At 46.2% G+C, this 18,476-nt stretch overlaps 1 protein-coding gene across 3 annotated transcripts in view; it reads right to left on the reverse strand.

Moving 5' to 3' along the window:
- The window catches only part of LOC135056097 (E3 ubiquitin/ISG15 ligase TRIM25-like), a 152,277-nt gene that overhangs the window by 127,585 nt on the left and 6,216 nt on the right, over positions 1-18,476 (reverse strand). For all 3 annotated transcript variants that reach the window (XM_063960850.1, XM_063960849.1, XM_063960848.1), the window contains exon 2: positions 8,914-9,009. In XM_063960850.1, the coding sequence (XP_063816920.1) occupies positions 8,914-9,009 (96 nt within the window). The remainder of the gene's footprint in view (positions 1-8,913; positions 9,010-18,476) is intronic.

The raw sequence follows: 18,476 nt of genomic DNA on the forward strand, positions 1-18,476 counted from the left end.
GCCGGCGGCGCGGCTCTGGGACCGAGCTCCGAGGCTGGGCCTGTGTTTGGTCCCTCTGGAGCTAATGGTGTCCAGTAGCCTAAGAAGCCCAAGCTGGCTGCAAGCAGGCAGGTTCGCTTCTTCTCCCCTTAGTCCCTCGATGCAGTGAGCCTGTTGCCAGCAGGTCTCACTGAAAATAAAAAACCTAAACTAAACTTTCACTAAGAAGCTCAGGAGAGCCCCTAGTGTGCACCCTTCTCGGCCAGGCACAAAAATCTAACTGAGGCTTGGAGGAGGGTCATAGGGGGAGGAGCCAGTGCACACCAGGTAGTCCTAAAGCTTTACTTTTGTGCCCAGTCTCCTGCGGAGCCGCTATTCCCCATGGTCCTTACGGAGTTCCCAGCATCCACTAGGACGTCAGAGAAATACTATTTTTGCCTTCATCCACAAGGGGACACTGGAGGCTCATGACAGTGGGGACGTCCCAGCGCACCCTACACAGGCGGGAGAGTGCTGAGACACCTGCAACACAGAGCGACCAAATTGAGATTTAGGGTTCGCACAAGTATCAAATCTGTAAAATCTGACAAAAAGTATTTGTCCAGCCGAGGTAGCTGCACAACACAGTTGTGTGGCTGAAACCCTTAGGCAGCCATCCATGGGGGTCCCACTGAACGTGTGGAGTGCGCAGAAATGGATGCGGGTGGAGTTCGAAAAGAAGCCAGATAGGCTTGTCGAATAGTGAGACGAATCCAGCGAGCAAACGTTTGCTTTGATGCAGGTGATCCTGGCTTAGCTGGATCATAGAGGATGAAGAGAGCATCTGATTTCCTCAGTTGAGGAGTACTGCTCATATAGATGTGCAAGGCTCTTACCACATCCAAAAAGTGAGAGGATGGAGAATCCTGTGAAAAAACAAACAAAACAAAAAAACCACACACACACACACACACACACACACACACACACCCCCCAACACACCAACCAGGGACCACAATAGGCTGGTTAATGTGGAAAGAACAAATCACTTTGGACAGAAAATCCTGTTGTGTGTGAAGTTCCTCTCTATCGTCATGGAAGACTAGATAAGTAGAGCGACACGACAATGCACCACCGTCACGACACGACCACCGTCTACCAGGAGAGAAACTAAGTCAGCAGTGTCCAAAGGATCGAAAAAAAGGGATGACTGGGAGGAGGAAGTACCAGGTTTAGGTCCCTAAGTGCAATGGTTGGACCAAAGTGAAGAAGTCTAACCACGCCCTGGAGAAAAGTCTGTACTTCCTGATTTAAGGCTAGGCCTTAAATCAGGAAGCACAGACTTTTCTCCAGGGCGTGGATAGAGAACAAAAATCTGCACTTTCAAATACCCTAGTCGTAATCCAACAGAGGGGATTCAGTACGAGATCCCAGCGGTCAGGAGACAGACGGACGGGATCCCTGCGGCAGGCGCAGCGTGTCCGCTCGCCACGCTTCGGGCCGGTTTCTATTCCCCTCCAGGTGGTGGCGTGGACCACCACCCAAGAGGGGTAACCAGCCGGCGGTCAGGACTCCAACCGCCAGTATTTCAGCTGGTGTCAGGATTCCGACAGGAGGTCAATTGACTGCCTCCCCAACAGAGAACCCTGCCTGAAGAAAAAGCAGGAGTTGGGACAACCGGAACATGGTAAGAAACTGCTCACTTTCACACCACATAAGATTTAAAAAAAAATAGTGCACTGAAGTCACATGATTTCGAGCCCGAAGCATAGTCTGAATCACAGACCTGGGAATACCCCTCTTTCTCAGAAATGCGGTTTTAACAGCTACGCTGTCAATCGCAGACGCTGTAAGTCTGGATAGACAAACACTGTTGGAGAAGGTCCTCACAGAGGCACTGGCCAAGGGTCATCTATTAGAAGAAACCGCAAGTCTGAGTACCATGCTCTGCGAGGCCAGTCTGGAACTATGAAGAGGATTGTGGAATGTTTGCGCTTTATGCCCTGTAGGATTCAAGGTAGCAGAGGAAACGGCGGGTATAGGTAGAGGAGCGGAAACTTCCAAGGAGTCATTAAGGCGTCCACCGCCTCGGCTTCTGGGTCCCGAGTTCTAGAGCAGTACCGAGTGAGCTGATGATTTTGTGACCTGTGAATGTAACGGCCATTCTCCCGGATGAAGATCCTGATGATTTAGGCAATCCATTTCCCAAATGTCTAATCCGGGGATGTAGATTGCTGAAAACGCTGTGGCATACTTTTCGGCCCAGAGGAGAATGTGACTTACTTCTTTACTTACATGGCTTCTCTGCTTCGAGTTCTACCCTGTCTGTTTATGTATGCCACCACCGTAGCATTGCCTGACTGGACTCGAATTGCCTGACCTCTGAATAGAGGAAATAAAAAAAGACAGACAAAGGGCATTGTATACCACCCCGGCACTGCAGAATGTTGATTGGCAGGGATGACTTGTGTGGAGATCACCTCACTTCCGCCAGTCACATTTATATATTTAAAGTGCAGACTCTACTTATCCACCCATCTATACCCCACTGTCATGAGCCTCCAGTGACCCCTAGTGGATGAAGGAGAAATAAAAATAAAAACATCCTTCAGCTGGAATAAAGAACCATATGGAGTACCGCCCTATCGTTATGGAATACGAGAAACAGTGACCTGCCACACAAAGCACCCAATATGGAAACTTGCCAAGCTGAGACAATTGCGATAAGAAAGACCAGCTATCAAGTAATGAACTTAAAGTCCACTGAATCCAAAGGCTCAAAGGGAGTCTATTTGAGAGCCAAGAGAACCAAATTAAGATCCCATAGACCTACCGGCTGAGGAAACAGTGGTTAAACACTAAAGAAGGGCCAGACGCTGCTGGAAATAAATGGACAGGCTGAAATCTGCACTTTCAAAGAACAAAGCCGCAATCCGGCCTCCAAACCCAACTAGATAGTCCCTGCAGTGGATGATTGGAAGTCAGACTGATGAGTGCTGGCGTACAGATCAAGTAACTTAGATGACAGTGTCTCCATGCACCCTAACCAAGTCTGTAGAAGCAATGCACAGAAACCCAAGTAAAAAGAAAAATAAAAGTTACAAAAAAAAAAAAAAACAATAAAACTAAGAAATCAGCTTTACTGATAGGGTCAATCAAAAAATATACATTATGGTAAGAACTTACCATTGATAACGGTATTTCTCCTAAGTCCACAGGATAACATTGGGATATGATGAAGCGACAGCGGATTTGCAACAATCGGTCAAAGCTTTTCGGACTCCCAGCATGCAACGGGACCGTCCATATATCCCCACCTCCTGGCTCAGGCAAATCAGTTGTTTTCCAAAGCTCAAGGCAGGAGCATCATGTAGAGCCCTAATCAGGCGAGAACACACATGCACAACCTTCCTTAGAAGGAAGAGGTTAGTGAATAAAAAAGATCCTCAAATCAGGTGCATCAGGGTGGGATCCCTGTGGACTTAGGAGAAATACCATTATCAACGGTAAGTTATTACCATAACATATATTTCTCCGGCAGGGTCCATGGGTTATCCATAGGATAACATTGGGATTTCCAAAGCAATTTAGTGGTGGGGACGCTCCTAATTGGACAGGAGAATCCTTCGTCCAAATTCAGTGTCTTGAGAGGCAAAGGTATCCACAGCATAATGCCTAATGAATGTGTTAATGGAAGACCATGTGGCTGCCTTACATATCAGTTCTGCTGAAACGCCACGTTGTGCTGCCTATGATGGACCTACCTTACGAGTAGAGTGAGCAAAGACATTAATCGGAACAGGGAGATCAGCGTGAAGATATGCTTCTGAAGTAGTCATCCGAAGCCACCTCGCCAGTGTCTGCTTATCAGCAGGTCATCCTCTCTTGTGAAATCCGTAGAGAATGAAGAGAGAATCTGTCTTACTGATGGCACTGGTACGATCCACGTAGATCCTTAAGGCACGGACCACGTCCAGCAATGCATCTCCCGCAGAAAGGCCATGTACCTGGAAAGCCGGGACTACAATTTCTTTAAAGGTGAAATTTAGACAGCACCTTGGGAAGATACCCAGATTTAGTTCTGAGAACCGCTCTATCTGGATAAAAGATCAGAAATGGAGGACAACATAACAATGCCCCTAAATCGGACACTCTCCTGGCTGACGCCTTAGCCAGTAGAAACAGAACTTTAGCTGTCAACCATTTAAGATCCACTTTATTAAGTGGTTCAAATGGGGCAACTTGAAGTGCCTTTAGGACTAAACTTAAGTCCCAAGGCACTGTAGGAGGAACACAAGGAGGTTGAATGAGCAGCATTCCCTGGAAAAAAAAAAAAAATATGCACATCCTGTAAGTTCACAATTTTCTTTTGGAAACATACAGTACAGTCAATGCTGACACTTGCACTCTCAAGGAAGCCACCTTCAAACCTTTATCTATTCCTGCCTCAAGGAATGTTAAGACCCTGGAAACTCTGAAAGACCTAGGGTCCATTTTCCGTTCACTAAACCAATGAATATAGGTTTGCCATAATCAGCTGAGGAAAGTTTTCTTGCTCTGAGCATTGTTTGAATGACCTGTTCTGAGAATCCTCTTGACTTCAGGATAGAGGTCTCAAGAGCCACGCCGTCAATGACAGACGATCTAGATGTCTGTGATAACAAGGACCCTGTCAGTAGATCTGGACGTTGAGGGAGCAGGAATGGAGCATCCATCAACATTCTCTGCAGATCTGTGTACCAATGTCTTCTGGGCCAAGCCGGAGCTATTAGTATCACGGCACCCTTTCCTTGCTTTATCTTTCCCACCACCCTGGGTAATAGGGTGATTGGAGGATACACATAGGCCAGATGGAAGTCCCATTTCACCAACAGGGCATCCACAAAGATTGCTCTGGGATCCTTTGTTCTTGACTTGTATGCGAGAACTTAGTTGTTCTGACGGGACGCCATGAGATCTCTCTCTGGCAATCCCCACTTGTCGACTAGGATCTAGAAGACCTCCGGGTGTAGAGCCCATTCACTTGCCTGAATGGCGTGTCAACTGAGAAAGTACGCTTTCCAGTTTAGGACTCCCGGAACGAACACTGCGGACAAGGCTGAATGATGAAGTTCTGCCCACTTTAGTGTGTGACTTACCTCCTTCATAGCTTTTTGGCTGAGAGTTCCTCTTTGATGGTTGAGGTACGCTACTACCGTCGCATTGTCCGAGCAAAATCTGAACTGGTTTTCCCCGAAGGATGTCCATTGCCTGAATCAGTGCCATGTATATGGCCAGAAGCTCCAATATATTTATTGGCAGGCAACCTTGTTCCTTGGTCCATTGCCCCTGGAAACATCTTCCTGACACTGCTCGCCAGCCTTGGAGACTGGGAAATTCTGACAACAGTTGCCAATCTGATATCCAAAAGGGTCTCCCTTTGTCCAGATGGGATGTCTGTAGCCACCAGGCTAACGACCTCCTTACTTCCACCGTAAGGACCAAAGTCTGCGTTTTTATCATCTGATGAAACCCATTCCATTTGAAAAGGATCAGATGCTGCAGAGGCCTCGAGTGGAACTGAGCATACTTCATGTCGAATGTTGACACCATCAATCCCATCACACGCATTGCTGCGTGAATGGATACCCTTTGACTGTGTAGCAGCTCCTGAATTCTTGACTTTACTTTGGATATCTTGTTCAGAGGTAAAATTACTCTTTGAAGGCTTGAATCCAGTAGAGCCCCCAAGTGAGTTATCCGCTGTGACAGAACCAGAGACTATTTCGCCCAATTTATGAGCCACCCGTGCTTCTGCAGACACTTTGTCTGTTGTAGATGACACAGGAGCAATTCCTCAGACTGTGCCAGGATTAAAAGATCGTTGAGGTATGGAAAAATTCTTATCCCCTGCTGGCAGAGATAAACTGCCATTACCACCATAATTTTGGTAAATACTCTGGGGGCTGTGACTAACCCAAAAAGGTAGAGCCTGGAACTGAAAATGCTGTTGGAGGATAATGAACCTGAGATAATACTGATGGGACAGAGCTATAGGAACATGTAGGTAAGCATCCTGGATATCCAGGGATACCATATAATCCCCTGGCTCCATGGCCAAAATGATGGAACGCAAGTCTCCATATGAAACCGAAATTTATTTGTTCAGCACCTTGAGATTGAGAATGGGCCGGAATGACCCATTTGGTTTCTTAACTAGAAACAGGTTGGAGTAAAACCCCCGTCCTCGTTGTACAGGAGGAACTGGAATGACTACTCCTGACAAGCAATTTCTGAACTGCCTCTTGCAATGCCCTGGCCTTCGTCTCTACCCGAGACGGGCTGGTAAGAAAAAAAAAAAAAAAAAAAACACACTTTTGAGTAGGGTGCTTCTTGAAGGCAAAAGCATAACCTAGAGCTATCGCTCCTGCACCCAGGCATCTGTTGTAGACTGCTGCCAGATCTGTGCAAACTAAAGAAGGCGGACCCCCACCCTGGGGTCCCCCAGGTGGAGGCCGGCACAATCAGGCTCATGGCTTATTTTCTGTTTTACCAACCGGTCCTCTGGTAGCCCAATGCTTTTTAGTCTTACCAGACTTGTTGTATTGGGGCTGTTTGCCATCACTTTTTTCTTTAGCTTTTCCTTGAGACCGAAAAGTTGGAACTTTAGGTTTGAATTTGTATGTGGAAGGAAACTTTACTTTCTTGGAGGCTGCTTCTGACTCCAAAATATCTGTCAATTCTTTACCAAAAAGAATGTCTCCAGAAAAGGGTAAAGATTCCAAAACCTTCTTAGATTCTGAATCAGCTTTCCACGTACGTAACCAAACTGCTCTGCGAGCATCTATTGTTGAAGACGATGCCCTGGAGGCAATAGTACCCATATCCAATGCTGCTTCTTCCGAGAACATTGCAGCCTGTTTTATAGGTGATATATGGGATTTTTGCTCTCTAGATGCCATTGAAAGATCCCCTTCCAATGCATCAGCCCAGGTAGCCACTGCCTTTGCCATCCAAGCTGAAGCCATGACAGGTCTTATGACTGCCCCAGAGAGGGAAAAAATGGTTTTTAAAAAAGCCATCCACTCTCCCATCTGTGACATAATTTAATGATGTTGAAGGCAGAGGTAATGTAGATTTTCGCAGTAATCGAATCACATGCATATTAACTTTGGGGGCCACCTCCCGCTTTAAACAATCCCCAGCTGGAAGAGGATAATTGGAATTCCATTTCCTAGGAATTCTAAACTTCTCACTGGGTGTAGCCCAAGCCTCTTCCATGATTTCCGTCAGCTGATCTGACCATGGAAACTCAGTCTTAACTGTTTTGGGACGTTTAAACACAGGTGCCTTGGTTTTTAACACAGGCTCTGTTGATTCTTCCAAGGATAGAATGGCTTTCATTGCCCCTTTCCTTGCTTTTTCAAGAGACGCTAGTGAAAAACTAAAACAAACAATTTGCACACAAACCATCCAGAACCAGATCCTGAGAGGTTAACCCAGCTTTGCAAGACAAACATGATACAAGTGTTGGTGTTGCTGTGAGTGTATCTTCCTCACCTTTGCCGCTCTTAGACATGATAAATAATCAACACACAGTGTACTACACAATTAGTGACTGTCATCACTTTAAGCTTGTTAAAGTGACATACAATCCGACCCTACCCTATGTACCAGCATTGAGGATCGGAATAGAAAAAAAACCTGACAGATTATATAAAGTCAGCAATCACACTAACAGTCAGTCACATGCTATACATTAGTACAATAAGCAATATGAACACATAGTCAACTACAAATACATTTCAAGTATGTAGGAGAACATATTACTGAATCGTGTTTAAACAGATATACCGTATTCAGACGCATAGCATAAGAAACCAACAGTAATAGTATACAGACTCATATGCAATAGGCACTTATCTAACTATTCATACTCAAAAGGTAAATGGAGACTTATTGCTGTATTACCCGTACTCAGTAGAGTGGGATACAGGGAGACTCACCCTGCTTCCCGGACCGATCAATGCGTTTGCGAACGCCAAGTGGATCCAGACGCTACTAGTGTACACTGCCGCTCCATGAACCTATAGTGTACACAGACGCTCAGTGAACACAGACGCACCAGTCACACAGCCGCCTATGTTGAAACTGGGTCACCTTAGTATACAGCGTCTTAGACGGAAGCAGGAAAACTGTTCGTGGCAGGAGACTCGGAGGAAACTGGTCATGAACCGGGGGGGGGGGGGGGGGGGGGGGGCAACCAGGAGAGAGTCTGACTCCCCTCTGCTGACATCAACCCTAGGGATCGAGGCCTCATACTATTCCTGAAGCCTATGATCCCTAAGGCCTAGCGCTGGTGCACCCGAGGTGGCAGCCACATCAGCGACTGTTTGGTAGTCTCCTCCCAAAACAGTGCGGCTGTGTGCCTTACTTTCTCCCCGTGCTCCGGCCACAGCCTGATAACGTCTGCTGGACCTGCTAGTATATCAGACACAGACGCCCGCCGAAACAGCACTGTATTCGTGGGTAAGTGTTGTTGCGACCCAGCGGAGAGTTGTTGGAGCGACACTTTCTAAGGTACGTATAAGACGCTTTTTAGAAAGATCACACAAGAAAAAATAGTAAGACTATAAAAATAAAATAAGAAAGCTTAGGGCTGCTAAAAACCAGCAGCCCTCTGACCATGGTCCGGCTCCTGCAGCACCAAACAAAAAACTGATTTGCCTGAGCCAGGAGGCGGGGATATATGGACGGGCCCGTTGCATGCTGGGAGGCCGAAAAGCTTTGACAGATTGGTGCAAATCCGCTGTCGCTTCATCATATCCCAATGTTATGCTGTGGATAACCTGTAGACCCTGCCGGAGAAAAATTCTGTATTCGTTATAAGTAAACATACCAACACTTTTCAGAATGAAAATCATAAACAATAAAACCGTAAATTCAGCAACACTTTTCTATGATTAGGGAACTCACCAACACTTTTCTCTGTTCACATCGGACCTCCTCTATTGTGCTTGTGGCTTTTTCTAATTTCTGATTCAGAGATCTCAGCAGATTGACATAGTGCATCTGTAAATACAAGAGAATATTAGATTGCAGATGTACAGGAGTTAACAATATTTTTTATGTATGAATGTTGATATAACTCATAAGGGGGTACTCACGGAGCGATGGCTGCTTAAAATCTAAGCAATCTGACTAGATTGCTTAGATTTTAAGCAGGATCGCTCCGTGTGTAGGCCCCACAGCGATAGCGATGCGCATCGCTATATTGGCCTGCTGTGCAGGTCAATCTAGCAGGTTGCTCATTTCACCTGCTGGGTGAAATGGAGCGCCCCTCCCCCGTCTCCCCCCGCACGCTCAGCACACATCGCGCTGTGCTGAGCGGCAGAAGAGATGTGTGCTGAGCGGTTCGCTCAGCACACATCTCTCCCACATCGGCCAGTGAGTACTGGCCTTTAGCCTGCATATATTTAGCTGCTTGGCTAAACTCCTACTCATAAATGGCCTTGTCATGATCTCTTGATGGACAGGAAAGAACTGGAAAACGTAATCCAGTATGCAGCATGAATCCAGACTGGCCATTTCTTCCGTTCAGTAAAGGCCAGTACTCACTGGCAGATGTGGGGAGAGATGTGTGCTGAGCGCGATGTGTGCTGAGCGTGCGGGAGGAGACCGGGGGGGCCGCTCATTTCACCCAGCGGGTGAAGTGAGCGACCCGGTAGATTGGCCTGCATGCAGGCCAATCTAGCACCAGCGATAGCGATGCGTGGGGCTGCGCATCGCTATCGCTGTGAGGGGTACACATGGAGAGATCACTGCTTAAAATCTAAGCAATCTAGTCAGATTGCTTAGATTTTAAGCAGCGATCGCTCCGTGAGTACCCCCCTTAAGGGTTGTAAAGGCTGGCTGTGTAACAGATCAATAAATCCCATTACAGGGTTGTTACTACATGAGATATGAGCAAATGTAGTGGAGCTCAAACACAGGCACACATCTGTGCAGTAGCCCTAACATGGGGGCAGAATTTTTTTATTTTTTTTATTTAAAAGAACAAAATCTTATTAAAAAAAAATAATTAATTAATTCTGCAAAGAAAGGTGAAGGCTACTTTTCCTGCCTGTTCCTTAGAAAGTTTGGATACCTGTGACTCAGGAAAATACACAAAAAATTGCTCACTGCAAGTTTCATATGCCATCCTCTGTTGGCCTAACTTAAGGGTCCACTAAAGTTTGAGAATAATGTTCACTTAAGTTGAGAATAATGTTGTCAGTGTTTGAGGACTTTGCTTGGAAGTTGAAGAGTCGCACAGTTTACTATAGTTAAGAGAGGACTACAGCTGCTACATTCTACATTATTTCCTGCAAGGCTCTGGGTGATCGCAGATAGGCGGACCCATTTATGCAATACTCTGCAACAGAGTCAGGTGGGGTTTTTTTTTCACATTTGTCGTTTTCATTTTTCCTTTCCTAGAAACAAACTTTAGAGCAGCATGAATGGCGGGAGTCTGAGCATATAAAAGGGATTAACTGTGCGGCATATTACCAGTTGGGGGCATTAGTGAGAGTCATAGTTACCTAATTAAAGAAGGTGGGTGGTGTGGACAAATTGCCGTAGGACCGGTTTCTAATGGGCCAATGCCTTGATAAAGAGAGGTTGCTTTCGAAACAAGTTTGCCAGGAGGGAATATTGGAAGCTGGTATTCTGGGCCTGCTGCACAAAGGAAGGTATGACCCTCATTGCTATTTTTTTACATCTGACCCATTAGGAACCGGTCCTACGGCCATTTGTTGCTCTAATTTGGTGTCATTGCCTGGTCTCTGAGCAGAGGCACTGCCACCCGCCTGACAATATTCATTTTATCTTGATTGTTTGTTTTAAAATGTACCAGTGTTTTCATTAAATATTTTACATATAAGAAGATTCTATGGAATGTCATTGTGCATCCAAAAGAAACCTTGATGGGAGTCTACCAACTGCATCCACTGTGAGTACTGGTATGCATCCCTGCCATCTCTTAACAAAATTACCTTTATATATGTGTGTTCTACAATTTGATAGTGTAAGTAAGGTACAAATCCTGCATTTTAATTATTCAAAAGAAAACCATTGAGAGAATGAATATTTATGGTTAAAGATACCTTTATATCTGTATACAACACCTTAAGAGTGTAAGTAAGGTACGAGAGTTCTTCGAAATTGGCTGGAGGATTTTTTGGACACACTACACATTGGTATTATCAACTTTATTTTTTGCATGTACCTACAAAATAATTTGAACACTGGAATTATGATGTCTGAAACTTGAGCCCATATTCGCCTCCTCCATTAATTGACCAATTAGGATAAACTTATCTTGTAGAAGATCCAATATTACGTCCCATTACAGTAGTGCCATTTTTCCACACCATCCACCTTCTTTACTTATATTTTTGGATCTGGGGATAGATCCACAGGTGTTTGGGAAAATGCAGTTTCTGTCTTCAATTGAAGCGCCACATTTTTCCTGAACCCCCCTTCCCCATTTACTATATATATTTACCTAATTATTGGGAGGCAAACTGTGTAAAACATTTTTTTGTGGCCCTCCGTTCTAAGTCAGTTTCTTAATATGACACTAAGAAAAATAAATGTTTTACACCCCTGATATAATAGAACTGATGTCAGTCAGTATAAAGTGCAGGTTTATGGTTAGCACATGTATCAAAAGATTACACTTTCATTGAGCTTTATAAAGGTTTTTATTTACGTACATTTGACACTGTCGCAGATGTACTAAGCATTGGAGAAGTACCAACCAATCCGCTCCTAGCTGTAATTTTTTTTCTTTTCTTAAGCATAGCCTGTAACATGGCAGTAGGAGCTGATTGGCTGGTACTTTATCAAGGCTTAATATGTCTGTCCCACCAACATTTAAAAGGCACAACCTCTATAATAAAGAATGCATACTGTACCAGAAGAGGACACTAGCAAACTTATATTTTGACATACAATAGAATTATAGGTCCCGGAATGCATAAACACAAACGGTCATCAAGGAACAGTCTCAGGTTATCACTATTCACCAACTGTACATTACAACTTCTCATATTCTTGAAGGGATAAAGAAGTGACAAAGCAGTGAAAAGCGCAAGGTGATAACGCACCAGCCAGTCAGCTCCTAACTGTCATTTTTCAAATCCATAATGATTGGCTGGTGTGTTGTTATCACCTTGCGCTTATCACTACTTTATCACTTCTCCAGGTTAATACATCTGCCCCAGGGACTTCTCAAAACCAAGCTTGCATCAAGATAAAGCTAAAAAAAACTATTATAGGAGGGGTGAGTCAATGTGCCACCCTTTTGCCTCAGTGATGTCAGTACGTCCTAGTAAACTGACAAGATATTAATCAAGGCTACAAAATAGCTGTGCATAGGTGACATGGAATGCTGAATTATTACGTTGAAATATTTTCTCCAAACATGTACACAACATAATAGATTCTGGAATGTGTCACAGCTTGTTTTATCGGAAACTAATTGTAGTCATCTGCTGATGTTTACACTTCTTATGAAAAGGATTCACTGAAAATATACTGTGCAAGCCAAGTATCAAAGTGCAGCCAACCATCTGACACGTTGTTTTTTTAGCTGGCACCACTCCATTTTATTCTTAGCTTTAAGAATCTGGAATTTACATTCAATTCTAAATTCAGCACCAAAATAAAACCAATTACTCATGGTAACTGAGATGGCCACAATTTGCTGTTCTGCATGTTTTCTTCATATTAATGAGGCTTTATACAGGTAGAAACAAAATAAAATAAAAAAAATGGAAATTGTTTTCAAATATCATTTACACTAACAAAAACATGATATAGTCTTTAGGTTTTAACCAAATTTACAAACACCACAAGTGTTGCAAATTCCATATTAGTAACTCAAAACTAAATGTAAAAATATTGCTAATTATTTCATTACATTGTAAAAACTGATCTTTTTAACACTGTATTCACAAAAATTTGAGTAAATCTTCATTATATTTGTATTATGAATCTAACATAACATATAACATATAACATACGAGTCTGTACCATCACTGCGTGTTACACAGTATGTGGCTGTGTGTACAGCGCATAAAATATATTATTCTACTGTTTATGGATCAAAGTCCCAATCCACTGTGCATTATAATATAATGCAATCTGCAGAAGCATCCACTCTTGATCAAAATAAGATTTTACTCACCGGCAAATCTATTTCTCGTAGTCCGTAGTGGATGCTGGGTACTCCGTAAGGACCATGGGGAATAGACGGGCTCCGCAGGAGACTGGGCACTCTAAAGAAAAGATTAGGTACTATATCTGGTGTGCACTGGCTCCTCCCTCTATGCCCCTCCTCCAGACCTCAGTTAGGGAAACTGTGCCCGGAAGAGCTGACATTACTAGGAAAGGATTTGGAATCCAGGGTAAGACTCATACCAGCCACACCAATCACACCGTACAACTTGTGATAACTATACCCAGTTAACAGTATGAACAACAACTGAGCCTCATTAAACTGATGGCTCAGAACAAAAAAACCCTATAGTTAAGCAATAACTATATACAAGTATTGCAGAATTCCGCACTTGGGACGGGCTCCCAGCATCCACTACGGACTACGAGAAATAGATTTACCGGTGAGTAAAATCTTATTTTCTCTGACGTCCTAGTGGATGCTGGGTACTCCGTAAGGACCATGGGGATTATACCAAAGCTCCCAAACGGGCGGGAGAGTGCGGATGACTCTGCAGCACCGAATGAGCAAACTCAAGGTCCTCCTCAGCCAGGGTATCAAACTTGTAGAATTTTGCAAACGTGTTTGATCCCGACCAGGTAGCAGCTCGGCAAAGTTGTAAAGCCGAGACCCCTCGGGCAGCCGCCCAAGAAGAGCCCACCTTCCTCGTGGAATGGGCTTTTACTGATTTAGGATGCGGCAGTCCAGCCGCAGAATGAGCCTGCTGAATCGTGCTACAGATCCAGCGAGCAATAGTCTGCTTAGAAGCAGGAGCACCCAGCTTGTTGGGTGCATGCAGGATAAACAGTGAGTCAGTTTTTCTGACCCTAGCCGTCCTGGAAACATAGATTTTCAGGGCCCGGACTACGTCCAGCAACTTGGAATCCTCCAAGTCCTGAGTAGCCGCAGGCACCACAATAGGTTGATTCAAATGAAACGCTGATACCACCTTAGGGAGAAATTGGGGACAAGTCCTCAATTCTGCCCTGTCCATATGGAAGATCAGATAGAGGCTTTTACATGACAAAACCGCCAATTCTGACACACGCCTAGCCGAAGCTAAGGCCAATAGTCCTTCCTAGCTTTTATCAGCGTAGGAATGACTTCAACCGGAATGACCTTTTCCATCAGTATTCGGCGTTCAACCGCCATGCCGTCAAACGCAGCCGCGGTAAGTCTTGGAACAGACAGGGCCCCTGCAGTAACAGGTCCTGTCTGAGAGGCAGAGGCCAAGGGTCCTCTGAGATCATTTCTTGTAGTTCCGGGTACCAAGTCCTTCTTGGCCAATCCGGAACGAGGAGTATAGTTCTTACTCCTCTCTTTCTTATTATCCTCAGTAACTTTGGTATGAGAGGAAGAGGAGGGAACACATAAACCGACTGGTACACCCACGGTGTCACTAGAGCGTCCACAGCTATCGCCTGAGGGTCCCTTGACCTGGCGCAATATCTTTTTAGCTTTTTGTTGAGGCGGGACGCCATCATGTCCACCTGTGGCCTTTCCCAACGATTTACAATCAGCTGGAAGACTTCTGGATGAAGTCCCCACTCTCCCGGGTGGAGGTCGTGCCTGCTGAGGAAGTCTGCTTCCCAGTTGTCCACTCCCGGAATGAACACTGCTGGCAGTGCTATCACGTGATTTTCCGCCCATCCTTGTGGCTTCTGCCATCGCCATCCTGCTTCTTGTGCCGCCCTGTCGGTTTACATGGGCGACCGCCGTGATGTTGTCTGACTGAATCAGCACCGGCTGGTTTTGAAGCAGGGGTTTTGCCTGACTTAGGGCATTGTAAATGGCCCTTAGTTCCAGAATATTTATGTGTAGGGAAGCCTCCTGACTCGACCATAGTCCCTGGAAGTTTCTTCCCTGAGTGACTGCCCCCCAACCTCGGAGGCTTGCATCCGTAGTCACCAGGACCCAGTCCTGTATGCCGAATCTGCGGCCTTCGAGAAGATGAGCACTCTGCAGCCACCACAGCAGAGACACCCTGGCCCTCGGGGACAGGGTGATCAGCCGATGCATCTGAAGATGCGATCCGGACCACTTGTCTAACAGATCCCACTGAAAGATCCTTGAATGGAACCTGCCGAATGGAATTGCCTCGTAAGAAGCTACCATCTTTCCCAGGACTCGCGTGCAGTGATGCACCGACACCTGTTGTGGTTTTAGGAGGTCTCTGACCAGAGAGGACAACTCCTTGGCCTTCTCCTCCGGGAGAAACACCTTCTTCTGTTCTGTGTCCAGAATCATACCCAGGAACAGCAGACGCGTCGTAGGAACCAGCTGCGACTTTGGGATATTCAGAATCCAGCCGTGCTGTTGTAGCACTTCCTGAGATAGTGCTACTCCGACCAACAACTGCTCCCTGGACCTCGCCTTTATAAGGAGATCGTCCAAGTATGGGATAATTATAACTCCCTTCTTCCGAAGGAGTATCATCATTTCGGCCATTACTTTGGTAAATACCCTCGGTGCCGTGGACAGACCAAACGGCAACGTCTGGAATTGGTAATGGCAGTCCTGTACCACAAAACGGAGGTACACCTGGTGAGGTGGGTAAATGGAGACATGTAGGTAAGCATCCTTGATGTCCAGTGATACCATGTAATCCCCCTCTTCCAGGCTTGCAATAACCGCCCTGAGCGATTCCATTTTGAACTTGAACTTCTTTATATAAGTGTTCAAGGATTTCAAATTTAGAATGGGTCTCACCGAACCGTCTGGTTTCGGTACCACAAACATTGTGGAATAGTAACCCCGTCCCTGTTGAAGGAGGGGAACTTTGATTATCACCTGCTGGAGGTACAGCTTGTGAATTGCCGCCAGTACTACCTCCCTGTCCTGGGGAGTAGCTGGCAAGGCTGATTTGAGGTAACGGCGAGGGGGAGACGTCTCGAACTCCAGCTTGTATCCCTGAGATACCACTTGTAGAACCCAGAGATCCACCTGTGAGCGAACCCACTGGTCGCTGAAGTTCCGGAGACGGGCCCCCACCGCACCTGGCTCCACATGTGGAGCCCCAGCGTCATGCGGTGGACTCAGTGGAAGCAGGGGAGGGTTTTTGTTCTTGGGAACTGGCTGTATGGTGCAGCTTTTTCCCTCTACCCCTGCCTCTGGGCAGAAAGGACGCGCCTCTAACCCGCTTGCCTTTCTGAGGCCGAAAGGACTGTACTTGATAATACGGTGCTTTCTTAGGTTGTGAGGGAACCTGAGGTAAAAAAGCCGACTTCCCAGCTGTTGCTGTGGATACGAGGTCCGAAAGACCATCCCCAAACAATTCCTCACCCTTATAAGGCAAAATTTCCGTGTGCCTTTTAGAATCAGCATCACCTGTCCACTGCCGAGTCCATAATACTCTCCTGGCAGAAATAGACATTGCATTAATTCTAGATGCCAGCTGGCAAATGTCCCTCTGTGCATCTCTCATGTATAAGACTACGTCTTTAATATGCTCTATGGTTGGCAATATAGTGTCCCTGTCCAGGGAATCAATGTTATCAGACAGGGAATCAGACCACGCTGCTGCAGCACTACACATCCATGCTGAAGCAATAGCAGGTCTCAGTATAGTACCTGAGTGTGTATACACAGACTTCAGGATAGCCTCCTGCTTTCTATCTGCAGGCTCCTTTAAGGCGGCCGTATCCTGAGAAGGCAGTGCCACCTTTTTTGATAAGCGTGTGAGCGCCTTGTCCACCTTAGGGGATGTCTCCCAGCGTAACCTATCCGTTGGCGGGAAAGGGTACGCCATTAGTAACCGCTTAGAAATTACTAGTTTCTTATCTGGGGAACCCCACGCTTCTTCACACAATTCATTTAACTCATCAGATGGGGGAAAAGTCACTGGCTGCTTTTTCTCCCCAAACATAATACCCTTTTTTATGGTAACCGGGTTAATGTCAGAAATGTGCAACACATTTTTCATTGCCGTAATCATGCATCGGATGGCCCTAGTGGATTGTATATTTGTCTCATCCTCGTCGACACTGGAGTCAGACTCCGTGTCGACATCTGTGTCTGCCATCTGAGGTAGCGGGCGTTTTTGAGCCCCTGACGGCCTCTGAGATGCCTGGGCAGGCGCGGGCTGAGATGCCGGCTGTCCCAAAGCTGCGTCATCGAACCTTTTATGTAAGGAGTTGACACTGTCGGTTAATACCTTCCACATATCCATCGACTCAGGTGTCGGCCCCGCAGGGGGCGACATCACACTTATCGGCACCTGCTCCGCCTCCACGTAAGCGTCCTCATCAAACATGTCGACACAGCCGTACCGACACACCGCACACACACACACACAGGGAATGCTCTGACTGAGGACAGGACCCCACAAAGTCCTTTGGGGAGACAAAGAGAGAGTATGCCAGCACACACCACAGCGCTATATAATCAGGGATTTACACTAACAAAAGCGATTTTCCCTATAGCTGCTTTTATATATATAGTTTTGCGCCTAAATTTAGTGCCCCCCCTCTCTTTTTTACCCTTGATGTCTGGAAACTGCAGGGGAGAGCCTGGGGAGCTGTCTTCCAGCGGAGCTGTGAAGAGAAAATGTCGCCGGTGTGCTGAGGAAGATAGCCCCGCCCCCTTCTCGGCGGGCTTCTCCCGCTTTTTTATCTGTATAATGGCGGGGGATTATGCACATATACAGCTTAAAAGCTGTATTATGTGTCAATTAGCCATGTAAGGTACTCTAATTGCTGCCCAGGGCGCCCCCCCCAGCGCCCTGCACCCATCAGTGACCGGAGTGTGTGGTGTGCATAGGGAGCAATGGCGCACAGCTGCAGTGCTGTACGCTACCTTATTGAAGACCGGAGTCTTCAGCCGCCGATTTCCTCCGGTTTCTTCCGTCTTCTGGCTCTGCAAGGGGGACGGCGGCGCGGCTCCGGGAACGGACGATCGAGGTCGGGCCCTGTGTTCGATCCCTCTGGAGCTAATGGTGTCCAGTAGCCTAGAAGCACAAGCTAGCTGCAAGCAGGTAGGTTTGCTTCTCTCCCCTAAGTCCCACGTAGCAGTGAGTCTGTTGCCAGCAGATCTCACTGAAATAAAAAACCTAACAAATACTTTTCTTTCTAGGAAGCTCAGGAGAGCCCCTAGAGTGCATCCAGCTCTGGCCGGGCACAGATTCTAACTGAGGTCTGGAGGAGGGGCATAGAGGGAGGAGCCAGTGCACACCAGATATAGTACCTAATCTTTTCTTTAGAGTGCCCAGTCTCCTGCGGAGCCCGTCTATTCCCCATGGTCCTTACGGAGTACCCAGCATCCACTAGGACGTCAGAGAAAT

The sequence above is a fragment of the Pseudophryne corroboree genome, chromosome 3 (genome assembly GCF_028390025.1).
Source record: "Pseudophryne corroboree isolate aPseCor3 chromosome 3, aPseCor3.hap2, whole genome shotgun sequence".
Taxonomy (NCBI): domain Eukaryota; kingdom Metazoa; phylum Chordata; class Amphibia; order Anura; family Myobatrachidae; genus Pseudophryne; species Pseudophryne corroboree.